This window comes from Microtus oregoni, unplaced genomic scaffold, assembly GCF_018167655.1.
Source record: "Microtus oregoni isolate MIOR12 unplaced genomic scaffold, Mior012 000030F_ref0000283, whole genome shotgun sequence".
In the NCBI taxonomy this organism is placed as follows: Eukaryota; Metazoa; Chordata; class Mammalia; order Rodentia; family Cricetidae; genus Microtus; species Microtus oregoni.
In genome coordinates this window covers 22416115-22437998 of record NW_024543089.1, presented here as the reverse complement: position 1 = coordinate 22437998, position 21884 = coordinate 22416115, and the positions used below count along the sequence as shown (strand labels likewise).

Genomic DNA, 21884 nt, shown 5'->3' with positions numbered 1-21884 from the left:
AATGTAATCCTTTAAACAACAGGAAAGTATATATTTCTTAGAGGAAATGGAAAATAACATTTAAAGAATAAAGGGACCATGTAAGCACAATGATTTCTTTATAGTCTGTATAGAACTAAGTGGCCTAGTTCTTTCCCTCTTATCTCTATATACTGTGTAAGAACACAATAGCCTTGACCTCTCAGACTGTCATGTTCCCCTTTCCCTTAGACTTAATGGAAAAAATGGAACCCAACTGACATCATATTAGTATGCTGCTTTGGAGCATTAATCAATTCTGAAATATTTAAGTTAGTTATCTTCCTTAAAGATATAGTATTGAAATTTCGCTAATATAAAACAACAAACTATAATTATGTAGATGATCTTACATGTTAAAATTGTTTATGTTTCAAATGCAATCTTTCTCAAGCCTGTAAACAAGACAACACATGTGAAATAATCAAATATATAATACAGGATTAGGAAAAGATGGATACTAATAATCTCAGTATATGAGAGACAAAGACAAGAGTCTTTTGGATCAAGTCCAGCCTGAGATAAGGAGTGATTTCAGGACTGAGAATGTACATCAGTATTAGAACAATTGCTTAGTACATTCAAGTCCCTGAATTCAATTCCTGCCATCACACAAAAAATATATGAAGTAAAAATAATATTCTAGTTACAAAATTCCTTTCTTTGTGCATCATGGCAAATTATAATTCTATAAAATGACTCTGGAAAGAAGCTCAATTTGAAAAATATAAAAATTCCTATGCCTGTTAAATGATGTAAATATAATTTGTTGATACGTTTTACAAAGAAGACATTTATCAAATGAGTGGTTGACAAAGGTTATGATGTAATTTAGTCAACAAGCACGGAAACGTTGAAACTTATGTGGGAAGATAGGTGTGACCCAGGATCATTCCCGTCAAATAGAAGCATATCATCTTTTGACCTTCAGCCTATACATAAGTATAATCTTATAAAAGACAGATATATTTCTAGTGAAAAGAATGGAGGGCAATCTACAGAAAATATGATTCTGGGAAATAGATTTAATTTGTCTGTCTGTGACAATAATTTTGTGTTTCAGTTTGAGTGTACCCTTTGGTCTAATAGTATTCTAGACATTTCTTTGTCAATGATTTAGTATTACATTAGCATTGCCATTGGAAGACTGAATGAACACATTGATCTCAAAATGTGGCTAGGCCTCACTCAGTTTGACTAAGAGATAAAGATTCCTAAGCATCAGAAGATTCTCTGATTTTTCTTCTGCCTTTGAACTTCCTCAAGTTTGAATCTAGATTGCCCTCCAATGGTCAGCAATTCAAAACTTGGTCAAAAACCTGTGGTTACCTTGGGAAGCGACAGAAACTTTAAAAGGCATAGACATTGGAAAGATGTTATGTGATTGGGAAGCACTGTAGTATGCCTGAACATAGTCCCCCGACCTCTCTGTTTGCTTAATGGTTACAATGAAGTGGAAAAATATTTTAGATATTTGTCTACAGTATGTTACAACTGTCTCAGGACTACAATGGAAACAGGTGTTCCTAAATGCTAGGTCTTGAAGTAGCGAAAAGAGAAGCATGGATTCTCAGACCATGGCACCCCGGCTGTGGACTAACAAGTCGAAGACACTCTGGTCTGTACATTGCTGGCTCACTGTGTATTCTTGGACTTAAAAAGTTCACCAATTTAAGGAACAACTCTCTAAAATGGATCTCTCTTTTTGCATTTATATATAACTAATATGATTTCCAGGTGGCACAGATTCCTACACTGAATTGGGAACTCCTGCTGATTGCCTCAACTTTCCAAGCTGGTTTTTCTGGTTGCTTATAAGATCCAGATTTGCTGGCTTTGCTTTTTTTCTTTAGTCTCTCAATCTCGCTACTCCAGTAGTCTCCTGGATGTTGTCACCTCTTTATCAAATGGTACTTCTCTTTCTGCTGCCTTTTTTTCTATCTGCTATGTGTCACTTACACAATCATTCAAGCTAAATCATTGCTAAATAAATAAATAAATAAGTTTGATAAAGTTTTGATAAACTAAAAGATAATTCTTGGAGCCATGCAAAAACAATAGGTAAAACACAACATATTTATAGGATATCTTAGAATTCATTTAAAAGTTTGGTTGATTATTGTTTCTGGGACCAAGTGGAAAGATAGGGTTACCATATTCCTAAGATTTCTGTTATATTCAGAATGCAGTACATTTTTTAAAGCCATCTATTCTTTTGGATATAAATTAAAGTGTGTCAGTATGTGGGAAAACTTTTACCGTTATATATTATATTTTTTATTTGAAAAATTCGGGGGTTCATTCATGAAGAATATAATTGCAGTGTTAAAACACGATAATAAAAAGGTCATTCATTTAAAAAATTTGGAGCTGTATTAACTTGTGAATTCAGGATACTTTCCATTATATTTGATCTAAGAATAAAAATCAAAGTGAAACATTGATCTAGCTTGGAACAGATTTTTTGTATTCGTAACAAAGATTTTACAGAATAGCTGTTAGGAAACCTCATAATGGGCAACCTCAGAGCACAAGCCTTGATACATTTACCGTTCGTAGTTCAGCAACATCTGTCCATTACTGATAGTTTGGCAGGTTAACAAATTGACCCTTTGAATAAAATGTTTTACCTATGAAATCCTACTTTATTCCTTTTGTATTTAAAAAAAATAACTTGGCTTTATATACCAATAATCTTTTTCTGTTAGGGATATTGACCAAACCACCAAACCCATATAATATATTGGGTGAAAAAGATAATCTGTTCAGAATTGGAATAAATGGTTCAAGGTTGTCCATAGCCTTCAGGTCATTGCTTAAAATAACACTTTTGCTTATGTTATTTGTTGACAAAAGTATTTCCTCTGACTATTAACAAATTATTTATTTGTATAATAAAATTTTGCATAGTTACTAAAACATACAGGACACAGCATTATAAAATTTTTATTGGTTACTTTAAGAGAATTGCAACAATGTAACTTGATATCATCAGGCATGTTTGTATTCTGTTTTCAATTTCAGCCCCATTTTTGAGAAATGATGCCATAGGATGCTTTCAGAAACCATGATAATGATATATCAGAAATCATTTCTTTCTTATGCATATGTATATATTATCAGGTGAATGTAACTCATGGTCCTCAATGATCCAGTCTCATAGAATATTCCAGCCAAGATTTGACCATAATCCTAAATTTTCTATGTGTCATGTAAGATTATCAGTGTCCCTGATCAGCAGGGAGTATCTTAGAAAATTATGCCCCCAAAATGGGTTATGTATATTTGTCTTTGTTTAGCCTTTAGCCTGTTGGCTACAAGTTGTTATGGATAACAGCCAGGAAAAAAGCTAAACAAAGGACATTAGATTCAGGGTTTTTGTCTTGAAAAGAAAAATGGGGAAATTTGGTGGGATAATGCCCTTGTACACTGTAAAGGTTTGTCACCTATATAGGTTTCATAAAACGCTGATTAGCTAGTAGACAAGCAGAAAAAACAGCCAAGGTGACTGGACTAAGAGAATTCTGGGAAGAGGAAAATAGAGAGTCTGTCACCAGCAAGATACAGAGGAAGCAAGATGAGAATGCTTTCCTGAGAAAAGATACCAAGTCATGGCTAAACATAGACAAGAATTATGGGTTAATTTAAGTTGTAAGAGCTAGTAAATAATAAGCTTGAGCTAACAGGCTAAACAGTTTATTTAGTATAAAATTCTGTGTGTTTCGTTAGGACTGAATGGCTGCATGACTGGGTGGGACAGAACTTGTGTCTACACACAAATGTTCTGTCTCTCACCTTTTTACTTTCTTCTTGATTACTTTCAGGTTATTAATTTTTTGACAGATGAAAATGGCCAGTTAAACTATTGTCCCTTTTTCATTTATTACAAGAGATCTTCCTTGAGACTTTTATTAAAAGCTTTATTTACATTTTCAAGGTTTTTGGCATCAGAATTTTTATTTAAATAACATTTTTATTTATTTTACGTAGCAATCAGTTTCCCCTCCCTCCTCTCTTCTTACCCCCTTCCCTTTCCCATCTACACCCCTCTTCAGCTTGATGTGTCATGTTTTGAGCAAGCACATGGGAGGCATGTCCTTTTCTGAATAGAGATGGAAAAAAATTATTTGTTGTATGTATGGTTCACCTGTATGCATGTGTTCATGGCACATGTGTGTGACATATGAGTCTTTGTGCCAGACACTGGCATCGAAAACTCTGGAACTGGAAAAGACTGTTATGAGTCAATGAATGAAAAGAAAAGATAGATTTGATAAAAGGATTAAGGCAACTATAAATCATTGTCTGAACATTTTCTGAAAAAAAGAATGCTACAGAATATCATTCTCATATGATATGAATCCAAAGAATGTGTCAAGAGTCTCTGTATTGTGTGGGTGCTCACAGAGACAAAAGAGAGCATTGGAGATACACGGAGCTTGTGCTGACCACTAAGGGTGCTTGGAACTGAACTCAGGTCCTTTGTAAATGTAACAACAGAGACATCACTACAGCCTACAGATCCGTCAAAAAGAAGAATCAATGGAGAAACACATCAAATGAAAAAAAAATCTACATTTTCCCTTAGAAATATCTTTGTTCTGTATACCAAATACCCACAAGAAAAAGAGCACATAAACAACCATGTCAGTAATCCCCAAGCACAAAAGGAATGAATCTCTTCTGTAATAATCAGAATTGTATTTGTATTCAATTCATGAGAATAAAAACTGAAATACATTACATGGTTGATAAATGTAGCAAAAATTTACAACAGTAAGTTTTGTTTCTCTAGCCCAAGGTAATTCTCTAAATGAGATTTAACAATAACAAAATCACCATAGAAACACTATGGTACGTTTTACAATGTAAGATTTTAAAGGGAAATTAAACACCTATATTATCCATTGTCATACTTACTAGATTAGAAACACAATTATTAAAATATATAGGTCGAACTAAAATTGGCTATTAATTCCTTATAGAGATACTATTTTATTTAATAGTGATAGTATGCTTTGTAATATTTTAAATGTATTAATGCATATATTTTCATTTATCACTAGCCTAACAGGTCTAACTTATAAACAATGCTATTCCTAAGCCTGAAGCTCCCTCCACCTCTCTTCTTTCCCAAACTCTTTCCCTTTCCTTCCTAGTTCTCATCTTTGCTTCCCTCCTCTTCTCTTCCCTGGCTTTTACCTACAACCTTCTATTGTTACTCAGATAAAATGTTTGGGCTCAAATAGAGGGCCCAACTCATGAGCTATTTTCATTGTTTTATTTATGGCTTAAATGAAAATGATCTACATTTTTAAACAACTATTCATTTTTATAGGTGAAACATCACATTCAAATAAAATTATGAAACAAATGTTAATAATTAATAATAAGCTCAATGTTTTGATGGGGAGGTGTATAAAGTATTTTACAGCACATACATAAACATTTTAAAAATTCAGGCTAAAATACTCATCTCATTCTAGAGTGTTACAGCGGTTTCTCATACAAATAACATTACTCTGACATTTCGGTATTTTTTCCTTGAGAGTTTCATTTTCAATAAGAGTTCTGCTTTAGTCTAGTTACGTCAATGAAATGTCATGAAACAGCAGGAAATAGCTGTTTTGTGTCTTCTGTGCTGTGTACTGTGCAGAGTCTTCTGCTGGTGCACATAGAATTCTTCTACTGAGCACTGAATTAAATCTGACTCATATGATCTATTTCCTAAAAATTTAAATCAGACTAATAAAAAGGTATGTTTTAAAAAAACAGATATGGGTAACGATAAATAAGAGATTTCATATATGAAAAGCTGAGTCGTTTTTCATGCTGTTCAGTTTAGAGATGTTCTCTTACCTCATATGTGAGATTTGAAAGTGTTTGTGTGGTTGACAGGAAAAGAAAATATCTGTTCTTCTTTCTCTTAAATTTCGGTTTAAAATGAGTCCCTTCATTGTGTGGAAGTACTTTAATAAATGATTAATACTTTCTATGTAGGAAAAGTTGATCTGATAAATTTCATAGGATAATTTTTTTTTAATTCTGCATAACAAGGAAACAGAGCTGAAATACCTTTTTATAACTTACCTTGCCATGTATTTTTTATTATGTTCCTTGCTGCTATGTGTTTCTCTTACTTCTAATGTCCTACAATCTGGCAGCCGAATTTCTGTGTCTTGGGCAGTTACTATTGTGCACATTATTAATGCATATGTTTTCTTTCGTTCTTTTTTTGTTTTTTTTTTTGTTTTTCGAGACAGGGTTCCTCTGTGGCTTTTTGGTTCCTGTCCTGGAACTAGCTCTTCTAGACCAGGCTAGCCTCAAACTCACAAAGACCCGCCTGCCTCTGCCTCCCGAGTGCTGGGATTAAAGGCGTGCGCCATCACCGCCCAGCCCATGTTCTCTTTTCATGCAACAGAGAAAACACTGACATTTCCTCTAAGTGTTTCTTTATTTGGGACCATTTCTGATGTATTCCATAGTGAGAATGTTATCATACCAAAGAAAAATCCTGAATTTGCTAATCATTACATTTTATTCCCTTGTCCAAAACTACATTCTATCTTCCTTTTATCAATAGCAAATTATTCATCAAATGTATTACACATGTATGACTATGTGGTGTGATTATCTCCTACTTTGGGATGGAAAATACAGACATTTATAGCATTGCCCTTAGGTTTTTATGAAGACTGCATCATTTCATGTATTTGCTCTCTGATATAGGTATGAATAATTTGTATTAGTATATATTTTGCTTTATTGATAGAGATTTAAGATCAATTTTGTTATATGTATATGCATATTTCTGCTATTGATTAAGATATTGTGATTGTGTAGTTCATTAAAAAATGTAATGTATAATTAAGAAATATAGGTTAATGGATAATCATCAGTAATAGTCAAGCTTGTAGTCATGTTAGTTAGATTTTCTAGATATATAGAGATATATTTCAGTTTGATCGGCATTCTTCATATCTTTCAAAGACTACGGAATATGCTATTTAATGCTTTAATAACTTAGGACTTTTCATGACAATGAGACACTCTGCTCCTGGCAGCACCAATCTACTTCAAGAGGAAGATGGGCATCGAAGAGGATCCTCATGGAGTTTGATAGCCATTTGGGCAAGAAACTGCTCTTGCCTGGACTATTGCATAAACTGAACACAGAGAACCCACAGAGAGAGGACTACTGAACTTGCCTAAAGGTGAGATGATCTTTCGGGGTTCCTGATTCATGAAAGAGTCTGCAAGACATTCTTCAGGACAAGCAGATAGTGACTGCCTTTGAATTTTCCTGCTTCATGGAAATGTCTGCTGGATACTATGGGCCTGAAGGCTGAAGATTGATGCCCCAACAGTACAGAGAAACTTTGGATGACTGTCCAGGCAGTGAGATGTCTCTGTCATTTCTAGAGTTTTGGATTTCTTGTTTGCTTAGGTAATATTGTATCTTTCTGGAGTCTTTGATGGAGATAAGAATAGTTAGTTATAGTTATAGTTTTCCTTAATTATGATAAAGATTATTGTAATTTTTACTTGATAACTGTTTTGTTATATGTAATTTTGCTATGTTAAAGTTAAAGCCTTCCTTTTTTTTTGTTTAAGCAGAAAAAAGGGGAAGTGATGTGGGAATGTCATATATCAATCTGTTGATTACATTGGTTAAGCAATAAAGAAACTGCTTGGCTGGTCCTCATTGGTTAAAACATAGGTGGGAGGAGTAAACAGAACAGAATGCTGGGAGGAAGAGGAAGTGAGCTCAGACTGACAGCTCTGCTCTCTGGAGCAGAGACACCATGCCCTGCTCCCGGGCAGACACACGCGATAAAGCTCCGACCCAGGATGGACGTAGGCTAGAAGGTCACTGGTAAGTCACTTCATGGGCAACAGCAGATAATTAGAAATGGGCTAGTCTAGGTGCGAGAGTCAGCCTAGAAGAGGCTAGATAGAAATGGGCCAAGCAGTGTTTAAATGAATACAGTTTGTGTGTTGTTATTTCGGGCATAAGCTAGCCAGGCAGCCAGGGTGCTGGGGATGCAGCCCTGCCCCTCTTATTACAACAGCTCTCCTTTTAATACAAACTGTATCTCTCTCAGATTGCTGGTCCTTATTTCATCTATGGGCAATATTCTGCATCCTTAAAGGAACATTTAGCATTACCATCACTGGTGACTTTAATTAGCTTCATATACTTGAATGATAATATGCCAGATTTTAAGAAAAATAGTTTAGATTGATCTAGTTTCTGCCCTCTGGCCACTTGCATATTAATTTATGATATAAAAATATGGCAGGCTTAATTTATTACTCTGTATGAATGTGAAATATTTCAAATACAACTTTACAAAAGTTAAAGAATTCAGTTACTCTCCTCCGTGAAAATTTCAAAATAATACATATTAAATATGTCAAACATAAAAAAGAATAGGTGATTAGGAATTTTATAGAACCAATTTTAATTTCCAAAGAAGTAAAAGTGAGCTTGGCAGTAGTTGTTAGGAACTAACAGCTGTCCTGACATCCTTACAATGATCAAAATCATTCTTTATAGCATGGGCAGTAAAGTTATTCTGTGATTATGAGATGGAGGAGCATAGACTAAGGTCAATGAAAAACTGAGGTGTCATAAGAGAGGCCAGAATATTCAGGTTTCAGAAGTTTAGCTGGGTTAGTGTGTCTTATATTAATAAATTTAGTTGTGTTTTAAAATTTCTGTTTTCCAAATCAAGTTTTGAAATTTCTTTCAGTGATAGCAGTGACTCTGTTCTTGATAGCACCAAATTCTGATCCTTTATTGTTTTTTTATTTAAGTAATGTGTTTCTCTGAGACTCATTGTTTGCTTGCATGTGTGTGTGTGTGTATCTCTCTGTGTTAGGAATTCTCAGCTGTGCATGCTTAGGGATAAGTTAGAATAGAAGTAGACTTCTGCACTTTGTACTCTATTCCTTTTCTTGTATTTTGAGACCCAGTCTCTACCTAAAAGCTCCATTATTGCTCTTTCTTAGTGAGACAGGGAGCATGCAAAATCCCCCGGCCTTGGTCTTCTCAGGAGCAGTGGTGGGTTCTTGTTTCTGTGATTGCCTTTACATGGCTATGGATATCCAAACTCACAATTTCATGCTTATGCAGAAAACAACCTTTGAGGCAAATACTCATATCCACAAGCCTCCACAAGCCTAATTTTATTCAAAACAGTTTGGATAATAGTAAAACTCTACAGTTCACCTGCTGTGTCTCCATCAACACAGAGAAAAGTAAACAAATTGTCAACTGCTTCACTATCTGAAGGATCTCGCCATGGTGGGGTTTGTCAACAAGTAATTAATATGATTTGATTTCTATGATTTTGTACATAATATGTTTTAATTACAGTTATATAAATGAAAAATATTTTTCAAAATATAATTACCTCTCACAGTAAAAGTGTATTTAAAAATTCAAACTATTATGATGACAATATGGATCTTCTAAATCTATCAGCTTCTTCTATTCCTTGTACCTTAACGATTCATTGATCAAATAAGCAATAAGGGGATGGTCATTGACATTCATTTGAAATCTTTTAAATGTCTCAAACTTGACTTAAATTGTCTCGAGCTTATAGGAATTAATTATCTAGTTTATAATCAAATCAACACAGGAATTGATTCTCTAGTTTAGTTCAGTCTAAGCACTTTCAGCGACCTTCACAAAGTCATTTTATAAAAATATTGGAACTAGAAATACTATTCATGTGGCCTCTATGTGTGCTTGTGTTGAAATCTGTTTCAAGGACAGCAGGAGAAAATCTAGTAAAACTAATCTAACACAATGCAAATTGCTTTTAAATTGCAATAGTTTCAGACACGTCTCTGGTATTTTCTCCTAATGCTGTTTATTCTGCCTTAGTGGATTCTACTATGGTCTTTCTGATTGCATTGATGTCTAGAAATAAATCTAACAGGTGTGCTCCTAATTGGGGGCTTTGTAACGTATCATCCATTCCTTAGCATTACATGTGGGTAAGCTCATCAAAGCAATGGTCTTACCCCCTGTTTTCATCTTCCTACCATCTCATTTGTCTTAATTTTTTTGCATCGTAATTGTCACTGGGTACTTTGTTGCATGCAGAGATTATTTACATTTCCTTTGCTTCATTGCATGTAGTTTGCAAAAGAAAAGTTTGTCTTAGTGGTGCTGACAGTTGGAAACAAGTGGGTTAGTTTTGGTTTGTTTTTGTTGTTGTTGCTGGGTTGTTGATTTTTTTTTTTTTTTTTTTTTTTTTTTTTTTTTTTGGTAATTTGGTAAGTGCTGAGTCCTAAACCATGGCTGCTTTTTTTTTTTTTTTATATTCCAGGAAAATCAACCAGAAAAAAAAAATCACTTTATTATCTCAAATAATTGAATCAAGCAGCTCATAAATAGGATATTTTATCTTCTCCTTTTTGCTTAGGCTTGTATGTTTCAGTCCACTCAGCTCCATTTTAGTAAATATGTGTTCCCAGGCCTCATTTAAGTAATAGATTATAAGTCTATCATTTACTAGCAATTGACTTGTCCCCCTGACTTCATAGTCACCTGTGCACCTTGTAATTCATAACACTGACTGCACATCGTGCTGTATGAGACAATGCCCCAAAGCCTGATCACTGCCCTCATATGTGAACATCATTCAGTTAACATTTTTACTGCAATTATAAACGATAATATGGATGTAGTGAAGGTGGCCCTGTATTCAAAGAGACTAAAATACAGCATGTAGGTTTAAAACATGGGGAAATGATTTGCAAGTAATTAAGATAGTTTGATATAACCCCAGTGTTCTCACCACCCTCTTCCACCCATGTGCACACCAAACCATAACTTCAATCATAACTCAGAACTTTAAACTCTGAGATACTCTTTATTGTCCTTTCTTGTTAAGACACACACTCAGATAAAGGATTCTTACTTTGGAACATGGTTGAGATTCTTGAGGATAGGAAAGTTTTTGTACCATTTGTTACAACTTCATGCAATTTAAAAACTGATTTTTAATACAAATAAAGAAAAATGCATTGTAGACATAAAGGGAGTGGTGTGTGTCTACTTACAGTGTATTTCTAGCACCTGCATGGCTACCTGAGGGGTGGCATTGAGGGACTCATGATCTACTCTGCAAATGACGGCCACTCCATCGTCACTACGGTCCACTCGGAAGTCCAGCGTGCTGCTGACGGTGAAAGTCTTTCGGTTAGCGTCCTCCTCTTTCAAATACTTCACATCTGAAAATATAAGTTGTAGAAAACTTCTGAGACATCGCTCACAACCCATCACACTTCTCTCACAAGTAACTAAGAAAAAAAACAATCATCCATTGTTGCCAGTTTTTAAGGGCAAATCTGTACAATATATAGGTATAAGACTAGAAGAACATGATATATTTTGTTCTTGGAAATATAGGTTGATGAATGTGTTCACAATTTGAAATATGCATACATATGAATTTAGGGATGATAACAAAAAATATAGATCCAAGAGTAGATTTTAAGAGTTAAGTATCGAAGTAAAAATGAAAGGGTGTGTGAGATAAAACATTTTTATCTCTGCTTTCAAACTGACCTAGATTATAATCAGGTCCAAGTTTTTCTGTTCTGACCCTGCAAAGCACCATTTTACAAGAGCATTTTCTCCTCCAGCTTATGTTTCCATTTCTCTAGCACTTTATGTAACATCTCTGAACTGTAAGCACATTTGAAAAGAGTATGTTCATCACTATCTGCTATGATTTAGAGTATGTAATATGCTCATCCTTTTAATTCCACTTGAACAACAAATTGGAAATTTAAAAAGTGCAAAAAAATATAAAACAGAGAAAAGTGACGATGTTTGTATAAAGATGAAACATTTGAATACTGAAAAAATTAACATATTTCCTTTGTAATTTATGTAGAGAAAATGTTCATTCCTTGGTTGAGGAATTCATTTCAACATAAATGCAAGTATTTCTCTCAATATGTGAATTCATTTTTTGGTGTTTAAGCCTACCTATAAAGACTTAAGGACTCTAAGCACCAGTACCATGTCTTCCTGCTTGTTGCCATACTCCCTGTCTTGATGATAATAAACTGAACCTCAGAAATTGTAAGCAAGACACCTCAATTAATCTTTGTTTTTGTTTATTTTATAAGAATTGTCATGGTCATGGCATCTCTTCACAGCAATGCAAGCCTTAAGACAATGGTCATTTTGGGATTATTTGTTCTATTTTAAAGCTGAGCCTATTGATGTATTCTTTAATTTGTAAGTTCTTAAGTTTGAAGGTGTTCATAAGAACACACCAATTTTAACACATTAGAATGCTATGAGATAATGTTTTTGAACACTGTACTGATTTATCATTCATAATGGTTTTCTGAAACACTGATTGGCCAGTAGCCAGGCAAGAAATAGAAGGGGGGCAATTAAACTAAATGAATTCTAGGAAAAGGAAAGGCAGAAAGCCAATCACCAGCCACATACAGATGAAGCAAGATGAGAATGCCCTAATGACAAAAAGGTTCCAAGCCACATGGCTAATCATAGACAAGAATTTTAGGTGAATTTAAGTCACAAGACTTCGTTAGAAATAAGCCTGAGCAATAGGCCAGTTTCCAATTAACATAAGCCTCTGTGTATCTCTTTGAGACCGAGGGATGTGGGACTGGGCTGGACAGAGACTTCTGTTAACAGAAATCATACAATGTGCTAAAGTTCATATGCTATTATAGCAAGATCTTATATGTAGCTGAGAGGATAATTTTCTTAGCATTCTCACAAATTCTCCATTTTCCTATTTCTCAGTATCTAATTAACAATGATACTTTCTGGAAACAGGTTTGTCACTAAATATGTGAAAGTTACAGCATCATAAAAAGCTTGTTACAGGAGAGCTATTGCCTCCTAGCCAAAAGGATGACATTTATATCTACTGGAGAAACACCTTTGCTTTCTCCCTTCAGAGTTAATGCAACTGGGCTATCTGGCCAAGGGACCACTCCTATCAAGGTAAGTTCACCTCAAGTCATGCTAATTATATAACTGAAATAATTATTCTTTCCACAAATTTCTGCTCCCTAGCACTTTCCCTATGAGCTGCCCAGATTTTTATTGTTTCTGTCTACCAATTAGAGTCTTAGCTCAGAATATATTTTCCTTGTTCTTCTGGTCAATCTCCTTGTTTTATTTACTAGGCAGAGCCTAAGTCATCGACTCTGGAACTTTGGACTTTTTCATTCTTTCTCTGTTGCTCCCCTTCCTATCTTGGGCTGTTAACCCGCTTCATGGTAGACCTTCAGGTCTGATTAATTAGAATATCATGGTTCTTCATCTTTCTTAAGCTGCTACCCATGAATCTATACTAAATATCATCTAAAATGCACCCTCTATGTTCTAGTGATCTGTTCATTTCATTCTTCTAATTCATGGAACAAAAATCTGAAAATTATTAATGCAGGTGTTTGTGTTGGCCTTCCAGTATCAAGGACTTCTAGTCCCTCAGAAAGAATCTATTACACCCAAATATCCTCATGCAGTATAAACTGTTACTATATATTCAATAATTAATTTTAAAACATGTAAAATATGTTAGTAATGAGCAGCAGATTTAATTTCTCTGCTTTTCAACTTCCTGAAAGCAATTTACTTTTAAAATTCACAGATTTGATATGCTATGTGCATATCTTCGAGTTTTATTTATATCAGGGAAAACACAAATTTATTTTATTACCTAATCTTAAAAAGTAAAATCATATGTATTTAAATGATACAAGTACATAACTTTTAAATACTTTGTTTTTAAAATTACATATGTTCATTATTGTGTCATATGAAAAACCTCAAGAATTTTACCACACACCACACACACACACACACACACACACACACACACACACACTGAAGTCTTATAGCTCTTAGAAAAGTATGAAGAATAAAAACCGTTTGAAGTGGCACAAATCTGTCTTTTAATTATAAATTTTAGGGTACCACAGCAAGCGAATGACTTCATAAATGCATCTCATGAATATCATTTCTGTTTCTATTGTGTCATTGGTTGATATTTTTACATATAATACTAATACAATTTCAGTTAAATATGAGTAAATTATGAAATAACTACCTTAAAGTCAAGATTTATAAAGATAATGCAGAGGTGTACAGGTATATTTATGGCTACTTAGTACCATAAAGAATTATGATATACTTTTATTTCTATTATTTTTGGACTTTTATGTGAATGTTACCTACTTTCAGATTTTATTTTCTATCCTGATAATCTATGTCCAATGATTACTTATTCTTAGCTCTAAGTAGTAACAAAGTAAGACAAATTAGAGTTCTTGATAATTTTTATGATTACATTATACTACATCTGAAAAATTATTTTTAAGCATTGTTAATTGTTTTATTTGAAATAACAGCTGCTTTTAAAGAAGTCATACATCTGCTCCACAAAGTTGTTTCCTTTACAAAATATCATTAATATGATATTAATTTTGCAATAAAATTTGAGATTAATTGTATACAGCATGAACTTTTAATGAGAGTAATTCAAATAATGTAATGACTAATATTATTTAATATAATATAATTTATCCAGTGGTCTCCATTCCTCAGTTTGACTTACAGACCATAATGCCTGACTTTTTACATGGAAAGTAATAATTTGAACACAATTCCTAATGCTGCAAGTCATAAACCAATACCCACATTATCATCTTCTTAACCCCTCATACTAATTTTTAAATAAGTGATAATGTACAGAGTTATAGAACCAATGTAAATATTCTTTGCCCTGGGTAGCTTGGGTATTGTTTATACATGTAATTTTGTCTCATAGTCTTTAGAGTTTAGACTTTCCATCCCCTTGCCTTAAAATGAAACGTACATAACAAACACCTTGCCACTCTACTACAATGGAGAGTTTCACTTCACAGAAGGCAGTGTGGACTCTGAAGTTTGTCTGATGGTTCAGAGACAATATTTTGAAGAGGAAGAGAATAGTGGGAATATTGGCATCAAATAATTGTGACAATGTACTTATGCCATTGTTGAGACCTTGGCAAAAATATTTCTCCAAATAAGCTCCTCTAGCCATCAAAATACATCCAAGCAATTGCATAGATAGTTGAATATTCTTTTCTTGTCCCATATTTATAATTATTTAGCGCTTTTCCCACCTTTATTTTTATTTTATTACCTACTATTTATTTTTGAGTGTTCATTACTCACCTCTCTACATGTGGTTGAATTTTTTTGTGGGTTTTTGCACATACTCCCTTGTATGCTTGACTACACTTCTGGGTATTTTGGGATTTACCACACTGGGTGCCCTATGTTGAGGACAGGCCTCAGAAAAAATACTTTCTACAAAGTTAGGGGAGTAGGAATTCAGTATAGTAAAGAATGAAGACTCATAAAAAATAATAAGACAGAAACCATAGAATTATATTTGGAGGGCATTTCAGTGATAAAAATCCTGAAATCCTGAAATCAACATTCCTGCATTTATTCTTCCCCAGCTTTTATACCCAATGTATGTGAGGGGAGAAGGTAACAAAAAACTATATTAACATGATACAAAGGATAACTTACATAGTTACTTTATCACTCTGCGACATCAAACCATTAACATTTTGTTGTATAGGTAGCAAAGCAGCTCTATGTCGCATATCCTGAAGATCACCCCTCCCCAGGTGACCTCATAGTTAGAAAAGAAGGAGCAGAACTCTATGACCATCAGACAAGGTGGAAACGGGCCTGTACTTTTTTGGCCTCCACCAGCCATTGAATTAGAATGATAATTTCCTTACATTAAAAATGTAGGACCTTTTGACAAAGCATAAAGATAGGAAATAATGACAGAAGAGAGTCACTTAGAGTGGGAGTACAAATTAAATGCATTTTTCATCATGAACCCCATTAAGAAGCAAAGCAAAGAATCACTTGATCTTTTAAACCCTGATTTTTCTACCACACAAAAATAGTATTTTTCAGTACAAAATAGTTTCTTTCTTCTTATTAATCATTTCTTTGCTTATAGCATTAGGCTACCTGCCTCTTCTGACTGAATTCTGACCATTATCAGTAGAATTTCAGAAAGGAACTCTTCCTGAGAGAAGTTCCCAGGAAGGTAGCCTTATCTCAGCAGTGGTTTAAACATACCCTAAGCAGTTCTGTACGAACCCTTCTGGTTCATTTGCTCTCTTTGTTTTTGTGATTTTGATGTCTTTCAGACAGACTTGAAAAGGAGATACTTCTACTTTTGTGAAGATAATTCATTTTTCTGAATTCTGAAGTAGACTGCCATACCACCCAAATACATGAGTAGGGCGTCACTTTTTCATCTATAAAGTTAATAGGTCACACTGAGAGCAAGGCACATCTTGCATTGCTTCTCCACATGGCAAATGCTACCTTTTATACCTTTTGGAGATCTTAGGTAGGGATTATGTACAATAAGAGACATACTCTTGTGTTTGAGCTTTACATTCTTTAGTCCTAAAAAGATCACATTCAAGTCTCAGTGTGAACTTTAGGTTCATTTAATAGATACATTTTATTAAATTAGCTATAGGATTTGTAAATATACTTTTGATGGGTCAGTTAATCACAGTAGAAAAAAAATCAAAGGATGTAGTCTGAATTTTCTTGTGGTACAAATATTGCTCGTTAAACTGTAAGCAAATCGGGTATATTCTCTTTTACTGTGTAAAAGGAGAAGGTACAAATTGTTAGAGATGTGACTTTTGTGTCAGAACCTAGAAGACAACATTCTGGAGAGATTACTAGATATGACTAATGCTCAACCTAAATTTTATAGATTACAATTTCTAAAATTGAATGCTCGACTTACAGTGTAACCAACTTTCATTTTTGAAATTTTTGAAATTAAAAGTTCATACTCACACATAATAAATATTATTCACTTTCACCCTAATTCCTCTCTCTCATTATCCTCCCTCTCTTCTGAAAACCATTTTACTTCCCAATAAGTCCCTCTTTTATTTTTATGCTTTCTTTGGAACCTCCTAGTTTAATTAGACTTTCTTGCCCGTCCATGGATGTGAGGTTATTTATTGTAGCATGGGCAACTTACCAGAGGATACACAACTGGAATAAAAATGATAACTTTTCTTTCTGATGTCATTAATTGCTAACAGATCTTTGAGAAAAACTAACTGACTTGTATGAGCCACTTAAAAACGAAGTTTAAAATCTGAAGTGAGGAATATAGAAAACTTGCTTGTTTCTAACATTAAAATTGAGTAATCATAAACACTTTACATTTTTAAGGTTCAAGAGAAACTTTTCGTTTTTAATTTGTTTCAAACCTTCTCCAAGCAAACCAATGAGAGCAAGTCTCACTAGCACAATTTCAGAAGGAAAGCTTTCTCTGATGTGCTTAAAATACTTTGAAAAGAGTATCCAGAAAAAGTACACTAGCAATATTTGATTTACCCCCATTCTAAAAGTGGTAACAGTTTAAAGCCCTTACCATATTCATTTTTTACAAAGGGTCAATAATAATCCTCATTTTTGACAGTCATATATAGTCGATAGTAGCAATAGTTAGCACATAAGAGTAAATATTCCCTTGAACAAGCAAGATATACCTGAGAAACTCAAATCTTAATAAAATATCTGAAAATATTTGGTTAGAGAAATAAGTTTCATAGATGGTTGATAGAGAAGTGATATTTTTTTCTACTTATTTTGAATTTCCACTTTCATTTTATCTTGACCAGTAGAAGGTTAATATTTCTCCTTGTTGCAATAGAAGGTTACTGCCAAGACTCTCGCCTTGATGCTCAATATAAATGATTTCGTGAAAGACTTAGGGAACCTTGCAGAAGATAGTACAAAATTTACAAGAAACAGAAGGCAAGGAGAAGGAGTGAAAATGCTGTCTTCTAAGCATAGTATCTCCATGGGAATTATGAGCTCAAAAAAATTGTCCCTGTTGGCACTAAGCTCCAGTTGCACTTCCAAATAGTAAGCTAAAGAGAGAGAAGACACTCATGTGATTTTTCCACTAGCAGCTGCTCTATTGGCAATTAATCATTTCCTAGTGAGATGAAGAATCAGGTCTATTTGTACAGCCATTGGTGGGTCGACCGAGCTCTGATGGTTATTCCAAATTCTGGATCACACAGATGGTCTGTTAAACTCTGTTAAATGTGAAACAAAACAAAAACCAACAAATGCAATAAAGAGAATTATAAGGAAGAAAGATGTACTTGCATGGGTAGGAGGGAAATAAAAAAAAGATAGCTAGGGTGACAACAGAATACATAATTTTGTATGAAATTGTTATAGAACAAAATGCATTAATAGTAGAAGTACTGCAAGCACCAGCTACTTGAATTTAGATTTGGAAACTAGGGATGACTGCATTTAATATAATTACAATGTTTAAAAGTGAGGACTTGGAAACCCTTTTGCCTCTGGACTAGAAAACATTAAAAAATAAAAATGGTTTATGCACACATTAATTAACTGATAATAGCTACTTTGATGTAGTTGAGGGTACCTACAACAATGATTGGTGGTGATTTGCCATTGTTAAATCTGAAAATATTTATATGATAATCTATTAATAATCTCACTTTAGATTCATCTTGATTTTCTACCCTAATTTGGTTAGTGTATATTTTCAAAACCATTACATTTTGTGTTAATGTTTCTAATATTTTAGAACTTGCACAAATCCTTTGAGAAAAAATAAGCTGTAAGTAAAGTCAGGCTCCCTAAAAAATATCACACTTAGCTTGATTTCTGACTCGTGAGCAAGGAGTGACAATGAAATTACTGTTGAGATTTATGGCTCTAGGGGACCACTAAGAGCTATGTGGTTCAGTTTAGAAGACACTGTAAGAATTAGTGTCATCTTTGAAATCTACCAGTTCAACTCTAGGTCACTTTCTGTATTATTTAAAATGATAAATACAGGCGATATAGTTGCCTAGATAATTTAGGGACAGAAACACCAAAAACTACATTTTTAAAATGTTCTTGTTTTAAGTTCAGGAAAGTTAGAAGGGAGCTTTGGCTTTTTAATCATTTCCTAAATGGGCAGCATTGCCTGGAGACTGAATATGAAGATATGACTTAAACGCCAGTGTAGACACTAATATTTTCTAGTAAAATAAGTATGAATCTCTGTATTTTCATGGTAGAAATTAGATGTTTATTCATTAGTTTTATCCTGTCTTCCAAGATGTAATGGCTATATATTTGGTGGTTGGGTATTTACAAAGTCTTAGAGGGTGCCTGGGTTTTGTTGAGATCCTATAAAGGAAAGTTAACGGGGGTTTGATCCTACGTAATGTGATGGCTTTGTGGGAGCCTAGCCAGTTTGGATGTTCACCTTCCTAGATATGGACGGAGGGGGGGAGGTCCTAGGTCTTACCACAGGGCAGGGAACCCTGACTGCTCTTTGGACTGGAGAGGGAGGGGGAAAGGAGTGGGGGGAGGGGGAGAAGGGTGGGAGGAGGGGGCGTAGGGTGGGAGGAGGGGGAGGGAAATGGGAGGCTGGGAGGAGGTGGAAACTTGTTTTTTTTTTTCTCCTTTTCTCAAGAAAAAAAAAAAGAAAAAAATAGAATATATATTCTGTATCTGGCCTGGGTTGAGACTTAACACTCCATGTTACTCAAACAGAAGACTTAATGCAGCTAAAACTGTCAGCAATTAGGGGATTAATTCTCAGGAAAGTTCATTGAGCTAAAGCCATGACAAATACATAGAGGAGTAATTAATTATCCCTTAATTGATAAATGTTTATTTCCTCCTTAGAAATGAAACTTTTTTTTACTTAGAAAAGAAAATCTTTCATTCTTATTAATTTTTTTCTTGCTTCCAGATGCTTACTAAAACCTGAAAATGTATTTCCCTGACACTTGGGATGTTCTACCACTTTTATCTGATGCATCTGTCCCATTTCTGCCTTGTGACTAGACAAATCACATGATCTTTATCTTCCTTTCCTCCATCTTTTCCCACCAGGTGTTTGCCAATATCTATAGCTTGTCTGCCCTGGGTTCTCTGTTTTAAACTCTAATACAATGGTTGTACAACTTCTTTTTGAGTACATTCTTTATTAAATTTTATTTAGTTATCTATTTATTTATTTTGATGATTTTATTGAGACAGAGTTGCACTGTGTAGCCCTGGCTGTCCTTGAACTTGCTATGCCAACTAGGCTGACTTAGAAATCAGAGATCTCTCTGCTGCTGCCTCCCAAGTGGTGGTATTAATGTTATATACCACTATGCACAGCTCCAAATCCGTTCTTAAACTGTTTTGTTAATGAAATTAAGAAAGAAGATAAGGAAACACAATTTCTTCTATAACCTTATGTCATATTTCAATTTCTTTAACCAATATTGACTTTTCAGTTCCTCAGAAGAAGATTCCAACCTGATTGACCAGTCTGTAAGAGAATTCTGTAAGCAGTTAATTGCTATGGGACAGAGGTCTTTTATCCTGTAACTTGTATTATTTATCATAAAATGCTGACTGGCCAGTAGTCAGGCAGGAAGTATTAGTGGGGCAATGGCAACTAGGCAGGAAGTAGAGAAGTGGCAACAAGAATTATGGGAACAGAGAAGTTTCAGTTCTTGCAGAAGAAGCAAGATGTGACTGCCTCACCGAAAATGGTATACCAAGCCACATGGCTAACTCAGACAAGAATTATAGGTTAATATAAGTTATACAAGTTAATAAAAAGCCTGAGCTAATGGAGCAATCATTTTATAACTAATGCAAGTTTCTGTGTGATTCTTTGGAACTTAATGACTTTGGGAACCAGGCAAGACAGGGATCAGGCATGACAGAAAACCCCTGTCAACAGTTAATGTTTTAAAAAAAAATCTCTGAAAGTAAAGCCTCAGACTGATTTTTCTAAGCACATCATTAAATACATGTAAAAAATCTTTCAAGGGATTATAAAATATAATGTGAGGGAAAATGCTAATTTAAAAATTCTTTAATAATTAGGAATATCGAAAGACAGGTTACCAGTTCTTCAAGACAACCTATTTTAAATATATCCCTTTCTTTCAAAATAAACAAATATAAAAACTTACAATATCTACGATTATATTTATATTGCATAATAAGACTTTAAATGCCACTTGCCACTTTCATCTCATTCTCCATTTTGATTTAAATGGATATTCACAATCTATGAAGGTGTATTCTCCTCAGTTTATTCTTTATAAATAATTTGTAAATACAAATGCACAAAAATGGGGATAAAACTGCAAATGAATATTAAGAACAGAGTATTTTGTTTAGGACTACTTAATCTCTTATATCCAAATGAATGATAGTGATAGTCATAAATACTTAAAGTTGTTCTCAAGAGTAAAGCTTTTATAGCACTATTATGTATATACTCAGTGAACTTAAATTCATAATGTTTGATGTACATATGAAGGATCCTTTTTAATAGTTTATATTCTAGGTATTTTTGCCAATAGCTCGTCAGGTTCCAGTGAGTTTCATTTTAAGTAGTTAGGATTTCTCCTGTAGAGACATCTGAGGAAGAAAATACAGTCTTGCCAGCAAGTATAAACAATGTTAACTAATTAGATTGTATCAAATTTTCTTTCACAATACACCTTAATGCTCATTGAAGAACTTGACCAATTCAAAGAAACTAAAATTTAAATCATGCTAGAATACACACGAAAATCCATTATCCCAGAATAGGTTCCATAAAAACCACTTTTGGGCAGTGTATAGAAAAGGCAGCATTCAACCAGTAAAGAACCAATGATTAAAATAGAAGTCACTAGCTAATTGTGGCAGGCATTAAAAGGAGTTAAATGACAATGAGGTCTCTTAGTACATGAAT

The 21884-nt window shown here is 34.0% G+C and overlaps 1 protein-coding gene across 3 annotated transcripts in view; it reads right to left on the bottom strand.

Moving 5' to 3' along the window:
• The window catches only part of Cadm2 (cell adhesion molecule 2), a 923258-nt gene that overhangs the window by 101499 nt on the left and 799875 nt on the right, over positions 1-21884 (bottom strand). For all 3 annotated transcript variants that reach the window (XM_041678464.1, XM_041678466.1, XM_041678465.1), the window contains one exon: positions 11101-11271. In XM_041678464.1, the coding sequence (XP_041534398.1) occupies positions 11101-11271 (171 nt within the window). The remainder of the gene's footprint in view (positions 1-11100; positions 11272-21884) is intronic.